The sequence below is a fragment of the Melanerpes formicivorus genome, unplaced genomic scaffold (genome assembly GCF_026170545.1).
Source record: "Melanerpes formicivorus ecotype bairdi unplaced genomic scaffold, bMelFor1.0.p_v2 SCAF_277, whole genome shotgun sequence".
Lineage (NCBI taxonomy): Eukaryota > Metazoa > Chordata > Aves > Piciformes > Picidae > Melanerpes > Melanerpes formicivorus.
The window spans coordinates 32,316-50,620 of NW_027142629.1; the positions used below are offsets into that span (position 1 = coordinate 32,316).

The window sequence follows — 18,305 nt, forward strand, 5'->3', positions numbered from 1 at the left end:
TCAGAGCGGGCTGGAATCCACTTGGGTTCCCCTAATGAAGTTGTTTAGGTGAGGAGGCTGCTTTGTGGTGGAGCCATCACCCACAGACAAGATACTGTCTTAAAACAAAGAAAAGCCCTCAAAACAGTAGCTTCACATGAATAACACCTAAGAAACCCCCAGGGGGTGAAGGAAGGATTGACTGAAGATTCCTCCAGCACAGTGAGGGGAGGATTTCCCAGGATCTCCCCCCCTTTCTCCCATGGATTTCACTTTCTCCACCCACATTGTACACCCAGGAGAACAGGGCCAGTTCCCTGCAACCAGAGGCTCTGCACCTTCTGCATGGGAGGGGTCTGCCAGCACCCCACCACCCATGCCAGTGTTCTTCAAGTTACATAGAAACCCAAAGGCTCCACCAGACCCAACGCAATGTGGGGTCCAAGAGCTGACCCAGCCTGGCCCTTTGAAGCTCCATCTCCTCCAAGATGCTCTGGACCAGAATCAAATCATAGAAACATTTGAGTTGGAAAAGACCTTTAAAATCACCCCCTCGTGTAAGGCACTTAAGGTACTTCAAGGTCTGAACACGACCAAGTCCACCACTGAAGCACCTCACTAAGCATCACATCTCCACGGCTTTGAAACCCCTCCAGAGATGGGGATTCCCCCACTGCCCTCAGCAGCCTGGGTCAGGCCTGGAAAACCCTTTCCATGAAGAAATTGTTCCTTATGTCCACCTTAAGCTTCTCTTGAGGGCATTTCCATCCTGTTCCTCAGGAGAAGCATCCACCCCATCCCCTCCCAGTACTGCTCCCCACCGGCTGAGAGCACTAACTCCCCCTTTTACCTTTTGCCCCTTCTTTATGATCCTCATCCTCCAGCGCCCGTTAATTAAAGAGCCATTAACAGCCAAACCCCAGTTTCTCGGCTGGCGGCGGGGGTGGCCCCGGGAGATGCTGTTCCGACGGTCCCCGGTACCGGACCCTGGGATGCACGATGCCCGGGTGGGGCGTGGAATTTAACCGCGTCTGCCCTCCCCAGAGCTACGACTGTGGGGTGGAACGGGACGTGCATCCCCCACCTCGTCTTCTCCTCCTCCTCTTCTTCCCCTCCTCCTCTTCTTCCCCTCCTCCTCCTCCCCATCCCCATCTCTGCCGCCGCTGCGCGGTGCCGGGGCGGGGCGGCCCCTGCGGCAGCCGGTGCGGCGGCTCCTTCCCGGACCTGTTCCCGTTCCCTTCCATCGGGATGAACGGCGGAGCTGGAGCCGCAGCGCCCGGGGACGGCGGGGGAATGGCCCGGGCGATGCGGGACCCGCCGCCCCTCTAGGCTCGCCGCGGGGGGAGAGGTGAGATTTGGGGAGGGATCTGCAACCGGGGTGCGCCGGCCCTTGTCTTCTCCTTTCACTCTCCTCACAACCTCCTTTTTCCTCCCCTCTTCCCCCCCTCCCCTTCTTTCTTTACCCCGAAATCCTCATCCTCCTTTCCCACCCCACATCCTCATCTTCCTCCTCCTTTCCCCCATCCTCATCCTCCTTTTTACCCCATCCTCATCACCCTTTCCCCTCCATCCTCCTTTTATTCCCCAACCATCATCCTCCTTTCCCCCTCCATTCTCCTTTTTCTCTCCCATTCTCGTCCTCCCTTTCCCCTCCGTCCTCATCCTCTTCCCCTCCGTCCTCATCCTCTTCCCTTCCGTCCTCATCCTCTTCCCCTCCGTCCTCATCCTCTTTCTCCACCCTCTCCATCCTCCTTTCCCCTCCATCCTCATCTCCCTTTCCCTTTCATTCTTCCCCCCTTCCCCCCCGCAATCCTCATCCTCCCTTCCTCCCCCCAATCCCTCCCCTTTCTTCCCCCCCTCCATCCTCATCCTCCTTCACCCACCACCCCACCCCAGCATCCCCAGGCATTCCTCCCCCTCACCAGTGTTTGTTCTCTGGACTCACTGGTTTTAAACGCTCCCAGCAGCCCTGCCTGGGAAGGGGCCAGCCTGGAGCAATGCTTTTGGGTTTAGTTCTCAGGATTTTTGGATGATTTTTGCCCTTCCCCTCCCCAGTCCTTGATAAATTGCAGTGTCATTGTCAGATGTGCCTTACACTGCTCTGCTGCTTTTAACGCAACTCCCCCCCCCCCAAAAAAAAAAATAGAGGAAAAAATAAGAAAGGCCGAAGTGGGACCCACCCTCCCCGTTGCAGGCACATCCTGGATCCCGGAGGATGCAGCCTGAGCTGCTGGCTTGGAAGTACGGCTGCCCGGAGCGGGCTTTACTGGGCTGATGGTTCTCCCCGGGCAGTCACCGGAATGCTGGTTACTGACGCTGCCAGCTCCTCTCCTGTGAGTTTCCCCCCTGTTTTCTTCCCTGATGATGGATGCCTCCCGGGTGTGGTGCAGGGTCTGTGTCCTTCAGGTGGTGGCATGGGCTCTGAGGATGGCACCAAGCCACGGTGAGCTCTCATGGCTGCTGGTGTTAACAGTGGAGCATAGGCATGGAGAGGCTGGCTCCAAGGCTCCAGGGGGGCAAGTGTTGCTTTTGTTGGGGTGGCCTCCAATGCCGAGGTCAGTTATGGGCCCCCTCACTCCAAGAAGGACAATGAGGTGCTGGAGTGGGTCCAGAGAAGGGCCACAAAGCTGGGGAAGGGTCTGGAGAACAGGTCTGGTGAGGAGCACCTGAGGGACCTGGGGTTGGTTAGTCTGGCCCAAGAGGAGGCTGAAGGGAAATATTCCTGCTCCCTTGAGGGGAGTTTGGTGTGAGGTGGGATTGGTCTCTTCTCCCATATAACAATTGAGAGGAGAGGAAATGGCCTTGAGCTGTGCCAGAGGAGGTTTAGGATGGACATCAGGACAAAATCCATTCCTGCAGGAGTGGTCAGGCATTGGAACAGGCTGCCCAGGGAGCTGGTGGAGCTGCTGGAGGGGTATAAACACCCCATGTGGACATGGCACTTCGGGACATGGTTTAATGGGCAGGGTGGTGTTGGGCTGACAGCTTTTCCAACCTCAATCATTCTATGGGAGTGTTTGCCATTGAGACCATCCAAGGTGCTCCTCCACATTCAGCATCATGGAAAAGCTGCAGACCCCAGGCTGTGTTTGCTCAAAGAGGAGGAAATCTCCTCTGGTAGCAGAGCTTTAGCAGGGAGTGGGACTTAGATGATCTCCAGAGGTCCCTTCCAACCCTATCATTCTGTGATTAGGAGGATATTCCTGCTGGTGGGCTGTCCTGCAATGTTTGTGTGTCCAGCCTGCAGGTTGTGTGCTGTGGAAGTCTTGTTTCTTGCTCCTAATGAGGTGTTTAAGGTGGGCTCATCGTGGAGGAAACTGTTGGGTTAGAAAAAGGACTGCAATGGTCTTGTCCTGTGCTGCCAAAAGACTCCACCAAGCAATTCTTGCATCTAGCTCATTGCTGCTGACCAGGGTGCAGTAATGCTCCTTAGAAAGAGATCCAGGATTCTGCAGAGCAAGGGAGAGGTTCCAGCAGGTCCTTTGGTGCTAGATCCTGATGGCTGCAAGACCAAGGTCTTCAGGGGTGCTGGGCTATGCATGCCAGGAGCTTTGCAGGCAGCTTGCTCAAAGGCTACATTAGCAAGTTGAGAAGTGGAAGCTTAGTTGATGTTGGCTCCTGGCAGGCAAGGTGGAAGCAGTGTGCTCAGCTCCCTTGATGGCCTTGAGACAAAAGTTTCTGCCGGGGTGGAGCAGGCTCTGCTCCTCCTGGAAATGCCCTGGACTGAGTGGGCTGCTCCTGAGAGAGGTGCTTCCCAGTGGGTGTGCCTCATGCTCACAGCAGAGGCCTCACCCTGTCTTGGCCTTCTTGGTGGTGGTTTCTCTCCAAAGCCCCTCTGACATTTAGCTTGGAGAAGGAAGTGTTTGTACCCCCCTGGTGTCCCTCCTCCGGAGGCCAGGCGTTGTCCAGTGGGAGGCTTGTTCCAAACCAACCTATCTCCACCCCTCTGAGACAAAAGGACCTTTGGAGCTGAAGCTCCTGGTGCAGGGGGAGGGAGGAAGCTGCAGACTTCTGTTACTTATTTCTGTTGTTTTGCCAGTGATGGAATTTGCTGACAACCTCCCTGCCCTACCTTCTGGGCTTCTTTTGGGCTTCTTTTTGGATCTTTCTTGCAAAATACTCTTCTTCTTCTTTTATTTTTATGTTCCTGTTAGAAGATTAAACCCAAACCAGGCAGAGAACTTGAAGCTTTCCTCATCCTTCTCAACCAGCTCTGCTGGTGGGCGTTTGGAGTGGGTTTTCCTCCAGGCTGTCAATGAAATGCCATGGTGACAGCTGCTTGGCCCACCAGTCCCACAAGGCTGATCAGTTTACTCCCTCCTTTACCAAAGCTCCCCTGTAATTAGCTGGGGCTTAGCAGCTAGGAAATGCCTATGAAATTTCTCCCAACACCCCAGGCTGGGACACTGCAAAGAGACACTGAGCACTCAGATGAGGGTGATGCAGGTGGCTTTTGAGGTGGGCTCCTCGTTTGGCCAGAGTCAGTTGGTGCAGGAGACAGACAAGAGCTAAATGCTTTCTATTGCACCTGCAGATGTGAGAGCTTGTGCGCATCTCACGGCTTCACGGATTGCACTGGGTTGGAAGGGGACCCTCAAAGGTCTTCTTGGCCAACCCACTCATCTCTCCCTCCCCCCCCCCCCCCCCCCCCCCCCCCTTCATTTTAACTTGAAAAGAAATTGTTTTATTTGTTTCATTACTGATCCTTTTGGCCACCTGGGCACACTGCAGGCTCGTGTTTAGTTGCTGTCAACCAACCCTTCCATGCTCATGTTTAGTTGCTGTCAACCAACCCTTCCATGCTCTTTTCCACTGGGCATTTTCCCAGCTACTCCAACCCAAGCCTGGAGAGTTCATGGGATTGTTGTGACCCAAGTGCAGGACCCGGCCTTTGTCCTTGTTAGTGCTCATACAACTGATCTTGGCCCATTGATCCAGCCTGGCCCTCTGCAGAGGCTTCCTACGTTTGAGCAGGTGAACGCTCCCACTCAGCTTGGTGTCATCAGCAAAGCTCTTGGTGATCCTTGTCTTTATTTACACAACTGTCTGCGGCTTTGTGTCTCTCCCTGGTACTCAACATCTGGTGAGACACTGGAAGAAGTTGCCCAGAGAAGCTGTGGACACCTCATCCCTGGAAATATTTAAGCCTAGGCTGGATGAGGCTTTGAGCAACCTGGTCTAGTGGGAAATGCCCCTGGCCATGGCAGGAGGGTTGGAACCAGAGGATCTTAGGAGGAGGTTCTTCAGTATGAGGGTGGTGGTGCTCTGGAATAGGTTTCCCAGAGAGGTTGTGGATGCCCCCTACCTGGAGGTGTTCAAGATTAGGTTGGATGAGGCTTTGAGTAGTTGAGTCTAGTTGAGAGGTGTCCCTGCCCACGGCAGAGGGGTTGAAACTGGATGATCTTTCAGGTTCCTTCCAAGGCAACCCATGCCATGAGTCTCTGATAGCTCCCATGCAGGTTGCGCTACTGTGGGCACCTCCTGAGCATGAAACTTGTCACTGTGCTGGTGTTTAGAGTGCCAGTGACGCTGACCTCCACTTGCCTTTGAACTTCGTGAGCTGGGAAGCTCTGGAGGTGTTGGGGGGGGGGAGTGGAAGTGATAGGAAGTGGGAGGGAGACAGACAGACAGACAGGCAGCTCATTAAAAAAGGCTTTTAAATTGCATTACTAGAAGTTAATGGCTTGTGCCCACGTCCCCGGCGGCTTTGGTTCTTTTCTGGGCGTCTAACGTGAGGTGGCACCAACCCTTAGAGGTCTGTGCTTTGTGTTTTGGAGGTGGATTTGCCAGGCTGTTTTCTGGGGTGAGTTCTGGGAGCCTTAGCTTTGCTGAAAATAACATTTATTGATTGGGGAACAGCTTCCGGGGCTCTGGCTTAGCAAAGTCGGGGACTGGGTTTCAAGCAGAGGCAAGTCTGCCCACCACAGTGGGCAAGGAGTCAATGAAATGCTGATGGTGCAGAAATGCTGGTCCCAAAACGCATCCTGGAGGGATGTTTGTGTGGGAACCGGTGTCTTGCTGTCCACAGCACCTGGAAAACACCTTCTGTTGATGTGTGAGATAGAGCTGGAGGGTGCAGCCTGGCCTTCAGATTGGAAGACCTTCCACATCCATGCTGAGGTCCCGCTGCTCGTGCTGCTGGCTTGCTCAGATTATTTTGCTTGATGGTCTTTATGTTAAGAAAGAGCTTTCTTCCCCTTCCCCCCCCCCCCCCCCCCCCCATTTTACCATCTTTGCAAACTGTTTGCACTTAGCCCATCACTTCAGAGCAGGCTGGATGAGTCTCTGGCCAGCTTGATGTAGTGTAGGGTGTCCCTGCCCATGGCAGGGGGGTTGGAACTGGATGATCCTTGTGGTCCCTTCCAACCCTGAATGAAACTATGAAACTATGATTTGGGGTTTAGACTAGATGACCTTTGGAGGTCCTGTTCCAACCTCAGTTATTCTGTGGGTTTCATGGCACACAACAGCTGATTAAGGTGGATGTTTTCTTGGTGTGCCCTGTGCCAGGCTTTGATATTTCTGCATAATAAATCACAATGGGAAACATTGCTTCTGCATCTGCCTGGCCATGCTGGTTGCAAGCCAAGGCTGGACAGGAGGTCATGTAACTACATGGCCATAAACTCATCCTGGTGTGACAAACAGTGTCCCCAAGCATGGCGCTGGCTGGGGCTGGGCTGTTGCCTCACAGCCAGCCTCACATGTTGCTGTTGGAAGAAGAGCAGAGCTGAATTAGAAAGGAACTAGAAGATGTTTGCTCTAAAAAACATCGAAGTTAATATCAGCAGGTGACTCCAGGATGGTCTCAGAAGGTGTTTCCGGTTGTCACAGGTGGACTTGTGCTGAAAAATCTCAATGTAAACCTGTTCCTGATGCCCAATTAAAGTGTATTCACGTGGCTTTCTCCTTGCTTGTTGTTGTTTTCCCCTCCCTTCTCTAGGTCTGGTCTTTTTCTTACGATGGAAAGGTTGGTTGTCTATCTACTGGTTATTAGCACTGCTGTGAAGGCCATGATGTGTCCCAAAAGGTGCATGTGTCAAAACCTGTCTCCATCCTTCACAATTCTCTGCACGAAGACGGGGCTGCTCTTCGTGCCCCCCAGTATTGACAGGAGAACAGCAGAACTGAGGCTGATGGACAACTTTATCACCACCCTCAGGAGAAAAGATTTTGCAAACATGACTAATTTGATCCACTTGACCTTGTCGAGGAACACAATAAGTCAGATCATGCCTTATGCATTCTTTGATCTCAAAGGCCTTCACGCCTTACACTTGGATAGTAACAGACTGACTTACATCAATGAAGATCATTTCAAAGGGTTAATTAACCTTAGGCATTTAATACTCAGTAACAATCAATTAAACTATATCTCTCCTGGGTCCTTGGATGACTTTATTGAAACCATTGAAGACCTGGACCTGTCCTACAACAATCTTGTTAACGTCCCTTGGGAGACCATTGCCAAGCTTTCCAACGTCAACACGGTCAGTCTGGATCACAACCTGATCGAGTTTGTGCCGGAGGGAATCTTCTCAAACCTTCACAAACTCGCCCGTCTAGACATGACCTCCAACAAGCTGAAAAAGATCCCTCCTGATCCTTTGTTTTCCAGGATCCCTGTCTATGCCAAGTCCAAAGGATCTCCACTCTCATCCCTGGTGCTGAGCTTCGGAGGGAACCCTTTGCACTGCAACTGTGAACTCGTCTGGCTGAGACGTCTCACCAGGGAGGATGACCTAGAGACCTGTGCCTCTCCACCAGAACTGATGGGCAAATACTTTTGGTCTATTAAGGAGGAGGAATTTGTCTGTGAACCCCCCATGATCACTCACAGAACCCCAAAGCTCACAGCAACAGAAGGCCAAAGCACCTCTTTAAAGTGCAAAGCCGTGGGGGATCCAGATCCCTACGTTCGCTGGATCTCACCCGATGGCAAGCTGGTCTCTAACACATCCAGGACCACTTCTTATGAGAATGGCACTCTGGATATTTTGGTGACTTCTTTGGCTGACAAGGGCACATTCACCTGCATAGCATCCAATGCTGCAGGAGAGTCAACAGCTCCAGTCGAGCTCCTCGTCACCCCCGCACCCCAACCTCGCTAACAGCACCAACTGTGATAAGGACGCAGAGCCTGGCCCCTCGGATATCCTCATATCTGCCAAGTCCAGCTTCCCAAATGAAACCAAGGCTCAGCAAGAGAGGGCAGTTGTGGTTGCTGAGTTGACTTCATCCTCTGCTCTTATCCAGTGGCCTTCCCAGCATCACCTCCCTGGGATTCGGATGTACCAGATTCAGTACAACAGTTCTGCTGATGACATCTTGGTGTACAGGTAACACTGCTCACATCGTGTCCAGAGAAGGGCAACAAAGCTGGGGAGGGGTCTGGAGCCCTGTGAGGAGAGGCTGAGGGAGCTGGGGTTGCTTAGCCTGGAGAAGAGGAGGCTCAGGGGAGACCTTATTGCTCTCTACAACTACCTGAAGGGAGATTGTAGCCAGGTGGGGGCTGGTCTCTTCTCCCAGGCAACCTGTGACAGAACAAGAGGACACAGTCTCAAGCTGTGCCAGAGGAGGTTTAGGCTGGATGTTAGGAAGAAGTTCTTCATAGAAAGAGAGATTGGCCATTGGAATGTGCTGCCCAGGGAGGTGGTGGAGTCACCATCGCTGGAGGTGTTTAGGAAGAGACTGGATGGGGCACTTGGTGCCATGGTTTAGTTGATTAGATGGTGTTGGGTGATAGGTTGGACTTGATGATCTCAAAGGCCTCTTCCAACCTGGTCTGGTCTATTCTATTCTATTCTATTCTATTCTATTCTATTCTATTCTATTCTATTCTATTCTATTCTATTCTATTCTATTCTATTCTATTCTATTCTATTCTATTCCTCCCAGGGCTGGGAAGCAGGAAATAAGAAAAAAAAGGATAGCACACAATCACAGAGCCATGGAATGGCTCAGGTTGGAAGGGCCCTCAGAGGTTATCTACTCCAACCTCCTGGACATGGACAGGGACAACTTTCAAGTAGACTTGGCTGCTCGAGGCCTCATCTAACCTGGTCTAGAACACCCCCAGGATCCCTTCAGGTATTGGAAGGCAGCTCTTAGGTCCCCTCTGGAGCCTTCTCTTCTCCAGGCTGAACACCCTCAGCCTGTCCTCATAGGAGAGCTGCTCCAGCCCTTAGAGCATCTTTGTGGCCGTCCTCTGGGCTCTCTCCAACAGCTCTGTGTCTGTCTTATGCTGGGGACACCAGAGCTGGACACAGTATTTGAGGTGGGGTCTCACAAGAGCAGGGTAAAGGGGATGGTTTGTTGCTTGGGAGAAGTATGAAGCTGTGTAGGATGCATCAGCAACCTTTGGGCTCCATCAAATTGAGCAGTTGCTATGGCAACTTTATCTTGAGCATTTAAGTTGCTCCTTTGGCTTCTTTATGTTTCCTCACCTCTCCATTTCCCTCTTCCTCTGCTAACTGTGAGTTAGCGGACATCCGTCTGCGCCCGTAGGAGCAGCCTATGGATGTGAAGGGAGGGAGGCGACAATCGTGGAGTCACAGGTGGGGGTTGGAAGGGACCTCTGGAGGCCATCGACTGCTTCACAGCCTGTCTGGAGAGGTGGTGGAGGCTGTCCAGAGACGTGGTGGAGGCTGTCTGGAGAGGTGGTGGAGTCCTCTTCCAGCCCCTGCCATTCCGTGACTCTTGGATGCGCTCTGTTAGTTTTCTCGTCGCAGCGCTGCCGGGGAAGAGAGCTCTGGATGTGAGGAGGAGGTTCTTCCCCGTGAGAGTGGTGAAGCCCTGGAATGGGTTGTCCAGGGAGGTGGTTGAGGCCCCGTCCCTGGGGGTGTTTAAGAGCGGGCTGGCTGAGGCTCTGGGCAGCCTGATGTAGTGTGGGGTGTCCCTGCCCATGGCAGGGGGGTTGGAACTGAGGAGAGAGACTTGGGGGTGCTGGTGGACAAAAAGCTCAACATGAGCTCTCAATGTGCACTTGCAGCCTGCAAAGCCAATCAGATCCTGGGCTGCATCAGAAGTGTGGCCAGCAGGTCAAGGGAGGTGATCCTCCCCCTCTGCCCAGCCCTGGTGAGACCCCACCTGGAGTACTGTGTCCAGTTCTGGAGCCCCTATTACAAGAGGGATGTGGAGGTGCTGGAGCGTGTCCAGAGAAGGGCCAGGAGGATGATCAGAGGGCTGGAGCACCTCTCCTATGAGGACAGACTGAAGGAGTTGGGGCTGTTCAGTCTGGAGAAGAGAAGGCTCCGAGGTGACCTCATTGTGGCCTTCCAGGATCTGAAGGGGGCTACAGGAAGGCTGGGGAAGGAATTCTCAAGATCTCAGGTAGTGCTAGGACTAGGGGGAATGGAATGAAGCTGGAGGTGGGGAGATTCAGGCTGGATGTGAGGAGGAAGTTCTTCCCCATGAGAGTGGTGAGACCCTGGGATGGGTTGTGCAGGGAGGTGGTCGAGGCCCCCGTCCCTGGGGGTGTTTAAGCCCAGGCTGGATGAGGCTCTGGGCAGCCTGATCTAGTGTGGGGTGTCCCTGCCCATGGCAGGGGGGTTGGAACTAGATGATCCTTGTGGTCCCTTCCAACCCTGAATGAAACTATGAAACTCTGCTTAGGCTCAGCCTGGGTACTCACTCTGCTCCTTTTCCCTTCCAGGATGATTCCAGCTGCTAGCAAATCCTTCTTCTTGACTGACCTGGTCGCAGGGCGCGACTACGACCTCTGCGTCCTGGCCGTTTACGACGACGGGCTGACCTCCCTGACGGCCACCCGCGCCCTCGGCTGCGTGCAGTTCACCACGCAGGAGGAGTACAAACAGTGCCGGTCCCTCCACGCCCAGTTCCTCGGAGGAACCATGATCATCATTATCGGGGGGATCATCGTGGCCTCGGTCCTCGTCTTCATCTTCATCCTCCTCATGAAGTACAAAGTCTACAACAACCACCACAAAAACAAGGCGACGAAGGTCACCAACGTCTGCTCGCAGACCAACGGCAGCCAGAGCGGCTCCATGGCGCGCTCCACCTCGAAGCTCGCGGAGAGGAGGGAGAGCTTGCACCAGGAGGGCTCCGGCAGAGGCAAGGCCGCCGTGGACTTGGACTGCGAGAAAGTGACTCCCACCAACACAACCTTTTTAGCAACCGAAGCGTTGTCCTAATGGCCATGGGGGGGGGGGGGAAGGTGCAGCGGGGCCCCCCCACGGCGGCGGCGCCGCTCGGAGACGTTTCCCGCGCCGCTCGGTTGCGTTTTAAGCTCCACTCCTCTTTGTCTATTTTTAAGATCAGATGGTTTAAAGAAACAAAAGATGCTATTTTTTTTAAGCTGTACACACACCGGTCCCTGCGTCCCCCAACGGTTTCGTTTCCAGCTATTAAAGATGAGTGTGTGGTTAACCAGGCTCTCCCTCCTTCGCCGGCGCTGGCCTCGGGGACCGCGGCCCCGGCGGGAGGGCGGGCGGCGCGGCTCGGTTCCGCCGGGTTGGCCTTGGCCGCCGCTGCGGACTCGCCAAGCGCCGGGGGGTTGGGGTCACAAGGGCCTACGAGGGTCCACAGGGGTCTGTGGGGGTCTGCAAGGGTCTGCAGGGGTCTGCAAGGGTCTGCAGGGGTCTGTGAGGGTCCACAGAGGTCTGTGGGGGTCTGCAAGGGTCTGCAGGGGTCTGCAAGGGTCTGCAGGGGTCTGTGAGGGTCCACAGGGGTCTGTGGGCGCCTGCAAGGGTCTGCAGGGGTCTGCAAGGGTCCACAGGGGTCTGTGGGGGTCTGCAGGGGTCCACAGGGGTCTGTAAGGGTCTGTGGGGCTCCATAAGGGTCCACAAGGGCCTGCAAGGGTCCACAGGGGTCTGTGGGGGTCTGCAAGGGTCTGCAGGGGTCTGTGGGGGTCCACAGGGGTCCACAGGTGTCTGTTAGGGTCTGTGGAACTGCATAAGGGTCCACAAGGGCCTGCAAGGGTCCACAGGGGTCTGTGGGCGCCTGCAAGAGTCTGCAGGGGTCTGCAAGGGTCTGCAGGGGTCTGTTAAGGGTCTGCGAGGGTCCACAGGGGTCCATGGGGGTCTGTAAGGGCCTGGGGGGCCTCCATAAGGGTCCACAAGGGCCTGCAAGAGTCCACAGGGGTCTGTGGGGGTCTGCAATGGTCTGCAGGGGTCTGGTGGGGGTCTGCAATGGTCTGCAGGGGTCTGCAAGGGTCTGCAGGGGTCTGTGTCTGCAAGGGTCCGTGGAGCTCCATAAGGGTCACAAGGGCCTGCAAGGGTCTGCAGGGGTCTGCAGGGGTCTGGCAAGGGTCTGCAGGGGTCTGTTAAGCATCTACAGGGGTCTGTGAGGGTCCACAGGGGTCCACAGGGGTCCGTGGGGGTCTGTAAGGGTCTGTTGGGCTCCATAAGGGTCCACAAGGGCCTGCAAGGGTCCACAGGGGTCTGTGGGGACCTGCAATGGTCTGCAGGGGTCTGTGGGGGTCTGCAAGGGTCTGCAGGGGTCTGTTAAGCATCTACAGGGGTCTGTGAGGGTCCACAGGGGTCTGTGGGGGTCTGTAAGGGTCTGTGGGGCTCCATAAGTGTCCACAAGGGCCTGCAAGGGTCCACAGGGGTCTGTGGGGACCTGCAATGGTCTGCAGGGGTCTGTGGGGGTCTGCAGGGGTCTGTGGGGGTCCACAGGGGTCCATGGGGGTCTGTAAGGGCCTGGGGTGTCCATAAGGGTCCACAGGGGTCTGAAGGGGTCCATATAGGGTCTGTGGAGCTCCACAGGGGTCCATGGGGGTCCATAAGGGTCTGTGGAGCTCCACAAGGGTCTGCAGGGGTCTGTGAGGGTCCACAGGGGTCTGTAAGGGTCTGGGGGGCTCCATAAGGGTCCACAAAGGCCTGCAAGAGTCTGCAGGGGGTCTGTGGGAGCCTGCAAGGGTCTGCTTGGGTCTGTTAAGGGTCTGCAGGGGCCTGTGAGGGTCTGCAGGGGTCTGTGGGGCTCCATAAGGGTCCACAGGGGTCTGCAGGGCTCCATAAGGGTCTGTTTGGCTCCACAAGGGTCTGCAGGGTTCCATAAGGCTCTGCAGGGGTCTGCAAGGGTCCACAGGGGTCTGTGAGTGTCTGCAAGGTCTGTGGGGGTCTGTAAGGGTCCGTGGGGCTCTGTAAGGGTCTGTAAATGTCTGTAGGGCCCTGCAGAGGTCCATGGTGTTCCATAGGGGTCTGCTGTGGCCTGCAAGGGTCTGCAGGGGTCTGCAAGGGTCTGTGGGGCTCCATTAGAGTCTGTAGGGGTCTGCAGGGGTCTGCAAAGGTCTGTGGGGCTCTGTAAGGGTTCACAGGGGGCTGTAAGGGTCTGTAGGAGCCTGCAAGGGTTTGTTTGGCTCCATTAAAATCTGTAGGGGTCTGTAGGGGTCTGCAATGGTCTGTGGGGCTCTGCAAGGTTCTGCAGGGGTCCATAAGGGTCTGCAGGAGTCCCTAGGGGTCCATAAGGGTCTGCAAGGGTCCGTGGGGCTCCATAAGGGTCTGTAGGGGCCCGTAGGGGTCTGCAGGGGCACTCAGGGGTCCATAAGGGTCTGCAGGGGTCCATAAGGGTCTGCAGGGGCACTCAGGGGTCCATAAGGGTCTGCAGCAGTCCCTGGTTGTCCATAAGGGTCTGTAGGGGCCTGTAGGGGTCTGCAGGGGTCCTCAGGGGTCCATAAGGGTCTGTAGGGGTCTGCAGGGGCCCTCAGGGGTCCATAGGATTCCATAAGGGCCTGCAGGTTCCCTGGGTCAGGGTCCAAGGGGGGTCTGTAGGGGTCTGCAGTGCTCTGCAGGGGACGGTCAGGGTACTGCAGGGGTCCATAAGGCTGGGGGAGAGTCCACAGCGCTCCTCAGGGGTCTGTAAGGCTCTCCAGGGGGCCAAGGGGGTCCGTGGCGGTGCACAGGGGTGCAGGGGTGTCCAGAGGGGTCAGCAAGGATCCCCAGGGGGTCCACGAGGGCCCGGAGGTGCCTGCAGGGATCGGCGGCGCCTGTCAGGGTCTGCAGAGCTCTGCAGGGCTCCGAGAGCGTCCGCAGGGCTCCCTAACAGCCTGCGGGGGGCTGCGAGGGTCTGCCAGCTCCGTGAGGCTCCACGGGGGGCTGAGGGAGTCTGTAAGGGTCTGCAGGGCTCCCTAAGAGCCCATAAGGGTCTGCAGGGCTCCCTAAGAGCCCATAAGGGTCTGCAGGGGTCCGTGGGGTTCCACAGCAAGGCTCAGCAGGGGCTCCACAAGGGTCTGCAGGGGTCCATAAGGCTCTGTAGGGGTCTGCAAGGGTCCACAGGGGTCTGTGAGTGTCTGCAAGGGTCTGTGGGGGTCTGCAAGGGTCTGTAAAAGCCTGTAGGGCCCTGCAGAGGTCCATGGTGTTCCATAGGGGTCTGCTGTGGCTTGCAAGAGTCTGCAGGGGTCTGCAAAGGTCTGTGGGGCTCTGTAAGGGTTCACAGGGGACTGTAAGGGTCTGTAGGAGCCTGCAAGGGTCTATGGGGGTCCATAAGGGTCTGTAGGGGCCCGCAAGGGTCTATGGGGCTCTGTATGGGCCCGCAGGGGTCTGTGAGGGTCTGTGAGGGTCTGTAGGAGTCTGCAGGGGTCCATAAGGGTCTGCAGGGGCCCTCAGGGGTCCATAAGGGTCTGCAGGGGTCCATAAGGCTCTGTAGGGCTCTGCAAGTGTCCACAGGGGTCTGTGAGTGTCTGCAAGGGTCTGTGGGGGTCTGCAAGGGTCCGTGGGGCTCTGTAAGGGTCTGTAAGGGTCTGTGGGGCTCTGTAAGGGTCCACAAGGGTCTGCAGGGGTCTGCAAAGGTCTGTGGGGCTCTGTAAGGGTTCACAGGGGGCTGTAAGGGTCTGTAGGAACCTTCAAGGGTCTGCAGGGGTCTGTGGGGGTTCGTAAGGGTCTGTAGGAGCCTGCGAGGGTCCATGGGGCTCTGTAAGGGTCTCTAAGGGTCTGTAGGAGTCTGCAAGGGTCTGCAGGGGTCCATGAGGGTCTGCAGGAGTCCCTAGGGGTCCATAAGGGTCTGTAGGGGCCCGTAGGGTTCTGCAGGGGTCCATAAGGGTCTGCAGGGGTCCATAAGGGTCTGCAGGTGTCCGTGGGGTTCCACAGCAAGGCTCAGCAGGGCTCTGCGGGGGTCTGCAGGGCTCTGCTGGGTTCCCTAAGGCTGTGTGGGGATCTGCAGGGGTCCCCGGGGGGCTGCAAGGGGCTGCAAGGGGCCATAGGGGTCCCCAGGGGTCTGCAGGGTCCTGGGGGGGTCTCTAGGGGTTTGCAGGAGTTCTCAGGGGTCTGCAAGGGTCCACAGGAGTCCATGGGGCTCTGTGGGGGTCCGCGAGGGTCTGTAGGAGCCTGCAAGGGTTCGTGGGGCTCCATAAGGGTTCGCAGGGGGCTGCAGGGGTCCCTAAGGGGCCCCTAAGGGGCTGCAGGGGTCCCTAAGGGGCTGCAGGGGTCCATAAGGGGCTGCAGGGGCCATAGGGGTCTGCAGGGGTCCTCAGGGGTCCATAAGGGTCTGTAGGAGCCTGCAAGGGTCTGCAGGGGTCCATAAGGGTCTGCAGGGGTCCATAAGGCTCTGTAGGGCTCTGCAAGGGTCCACAGGGGTCTGTGAGTGTCTGCAAGGGTCTGTGGGGGGTCTGCAAGGGTCCATGGGGGCTCTGTAAGGGTCTGTGAGTGTCTGCAAGGGTCTGTGGGGCTCTGTAAGGGTCTGTAAAAGTCTGTAGGGCCCTGCAGAGGTCCATGGTGTTCCATAGGGGTCTGCTGTGGCCTGCAAGAGTCTGCAGGGGTCTGCAGGGGTCTGCAAAGGTCTGTGGGGCTCTGTAAGGGTTCACAGGGGGCTGTAAGGGTCTGTAGGAGCCTGCAAGGGTCTGTAGGGGTCCATAAGGGTCCTGCAGGAGCCTGCAAGGGTCTGCAGGGGTCTGTGGGGGTTCGTAAGGGTCTGTAGGAGCCTGCGAGGGTCCATGGGGCTCTGTAAGGGTCCATAAGGGTCTGTAGGAGTCTGCAAGGGTCTGCAGGGGTCCATAAGGGTCTGCAGGGGTCCGTGGGGCTCCATAAGGGTCTGCAGGGGCCCTCAGGGGTCCATAAGGGTCTGCAGGGGTCCGTGGGGTTCCACAGCAAGGCTCAGCAGGGCTCTGTGGGGGTCTGCAGGGCTCTGCTGGGTTCCGTAAGGCTGTGTGGGGATCTGCAGGGGTCCCCGGGGGGCTGCAAGGGGCCATAGGGGTCCCCAGGGGTCTGCAGGGTCCTGGGGGGGTCTCTAGGGCTTTGCAGGAGTTCTCAGGGGTCTGTAAGGGTCCACAGGAGTCCATGGGGCTCTGTGGGGGTCCGCGAGGGTCTGTAGGAGCCTGCAAGGGTTCGTGGGGCTCCATAAGGGTTCACAGGGGGCTGCAGGGGTCCATAAGGGGCTGCAGGGGTCCATAAGGGGCTGCAGGGGCCATAGGGGTCTGCAGGGGTCCTCAGGGGTCCATAAGGGTCTGTAGGAGCCTGCAAGGGTCTGCAGGGGTCCATAAGGGTCTGTAGGAGTCCATAAGGGTCTGTTTGGCTCCACAAGGGTCTGCAGGGTTCCATAAGGCTCTGTAGGGGTCTGCAAGGGTCCACAGGGGTCTGTGAGTGTCTGCAAGGGTCTGTATGGCTCTGTAAGGGTCCACAGGGGTCTGTGAGTGTCTGTAAAAGCCTGTAGGGCCCTGCAGAGGTCCCTGGTGTTCCATAGGGGTCTGCTGTGGCCTGCAGGGTCTGCAGGGGTCTGCAAGGGTCTGTGGGGCTCCATTAGAGTCTGTAGGGGTCTGTAGGGGTCTGCAAAGGTCTGTGGGGCTCTGCAAGGTTCTGCAGGGGTCCATAAGGGTCTGTAGGAGCCTGCAAGGGTTTGTTTGGCTCCATTAGAGTCTGTAGGGGTCTGTAGGGGTCTGTAGGGGTCTGCAATGGTCTGTGGGGCTCTGCAAGGTTCTGCAGGGGTCCATAAGGGTCTGCAGGAGTCCCTAGGGGTCCATAAGGGTCTGCAAGGGTCTGTGGGGCTCCATAAGGGTCTGTAGGGGCCTGTAGGGGGTCTGCAGGGGCACTCAGGGGTCCATAAGGGTCTGCAGGGGTCCATAAGGGTCTGCAGGGGCACTCAGGGGTCCATAAGGGTCTGCAGGGGTCCGTGGGGCTCCATAAGGGTCTGTAGGGGCCAGTAGGGGCCTGCAGGGGTCCTCAGGGGTCCATAAGGGTCTGTAGAGGTCTGCAGGGCCTGCAGGGGTCCATAAGGGTCTGCAGAGGTCTGCAGGGGTCCTCAGGGGTCCATAAGGGTCTGCAGGGGTCTGCAGGGGCCTGCAGGGGTCCATAAGGGTCTGCAGGGGTCTGCAGGAGTCCCTAGGGGTCCATAAGGGTCTGTAGGGGTCTGCAGGGGCCTGCAGGGGTCCATAAGGGTCTGCAGGGGTCCTCAGGGGTCCATAAGGGTCTGCAGGGGCCTGCAGGGGTCCTCAGGGGTCCATAAGGGTCTGCAGGGGTCTGCAGGAGTCCCTAGGGGTCCATAAGGGTCTGCAGGGGTCTGCAGGGGTCCTCAGGGGTCCATAAGGGTCTGCAGGGGTCTGCAGGGGTCCTCAGGGGTCCATAAGGGTCTGTAGGGGCCTGCAGGGGTCTGCAGGGGTCCTCAGGGGTCCATAGGATTCCATAAGGGCCTGCAGGTTCCCTGGGTCAGGGTCCAAGGGGGTCTGTCAGGGTCTGCAGTGCTCTGCAGGGGACGGTCAGGGTACTGCAGGGGTCCATAAGGCTGGGGGAGAGTCCACAGCGCTCCTCAGGGGTCTGTAAGGCTCTCCAGGGGGCCAAGGGGGTCCGTGGCGGTGCACAGGGGTGCAGGGGTGTCCAGAGGGGTCAGCAAGGATCCCCAGGGGTCCACGAGGGCCCGGAGGTGCCTGCAGGGATCGGCGGCGCCTGTCAGGGTCTGCAGAGCTCTGCAGGGCTCCGAGAGCGTCCGCAGGGCTCCCTAACAGCCTGCGGGGGGCTGCGAGGGTCTGCCAGCTCCGTGAGGCTCCACGGGGGGCTGAGGGAGTCTGTAAGGGTCTGCAGGGCTCCCTAAGAGCCCATAAGGGTCTGCAGGGGTCCCTAAGAGCCCATAAGGGTCTGCAGGGGTCCGTGGGTTCACAGCAAGGCTCAGCAGGGCTCCACAAGGGTCTGCAGGGTTCCATAAGGCTCTGCAGGGGTCCTGCAAGGGTCCACAGGGGTCTGTGAGTGTCTGCAAGGGTCCATGGGGCTCTGTAAGGGTCTGTAAAAGCCTGTAGGGCCCTGCAGAGGTCCATGGTGTTCCATAGGGGTCTGCTGTGGCTTGCAAGAGGTCTGCAGGGGTCTGCAAAGGTCTGTGGGGCTCTGTAAGGGTTCACAGGGGACTGTAAGGGTCTGTAGGAGCCTGCAAGGGTCTATGGGGGT

General features: G+C 57.2%; 1 protein-coding gene across 1 annotated transcript; it reads left to right on the forward strand.

Annotated features, from left to right (window-relative positions):
- The first annotated feature begins 1,136 nt into the window (after positions 1–1,136).
- Positions 1,137–11,368, forward strand: LOC137458777 (leucine-rich repeat and fibronectin type III domain-containing protein 1-like protein). Its single transcript, XM_068170042.1, is given in 4 exon segments — positions 1,137–1,327; positions 6,923–8,065; positions 8,067–8,318; positions 10,634–11,368. Coding segments are annotated over 3 exon segments (1,878 nt in total). The 5' UTR covers positions 1,137–1,327; positions 6,923–6,941; the 3' UTR covers positions 11,136–11,368.
- Positions 11,369–18,305: the final 6,937 nt, after the last annotated feature.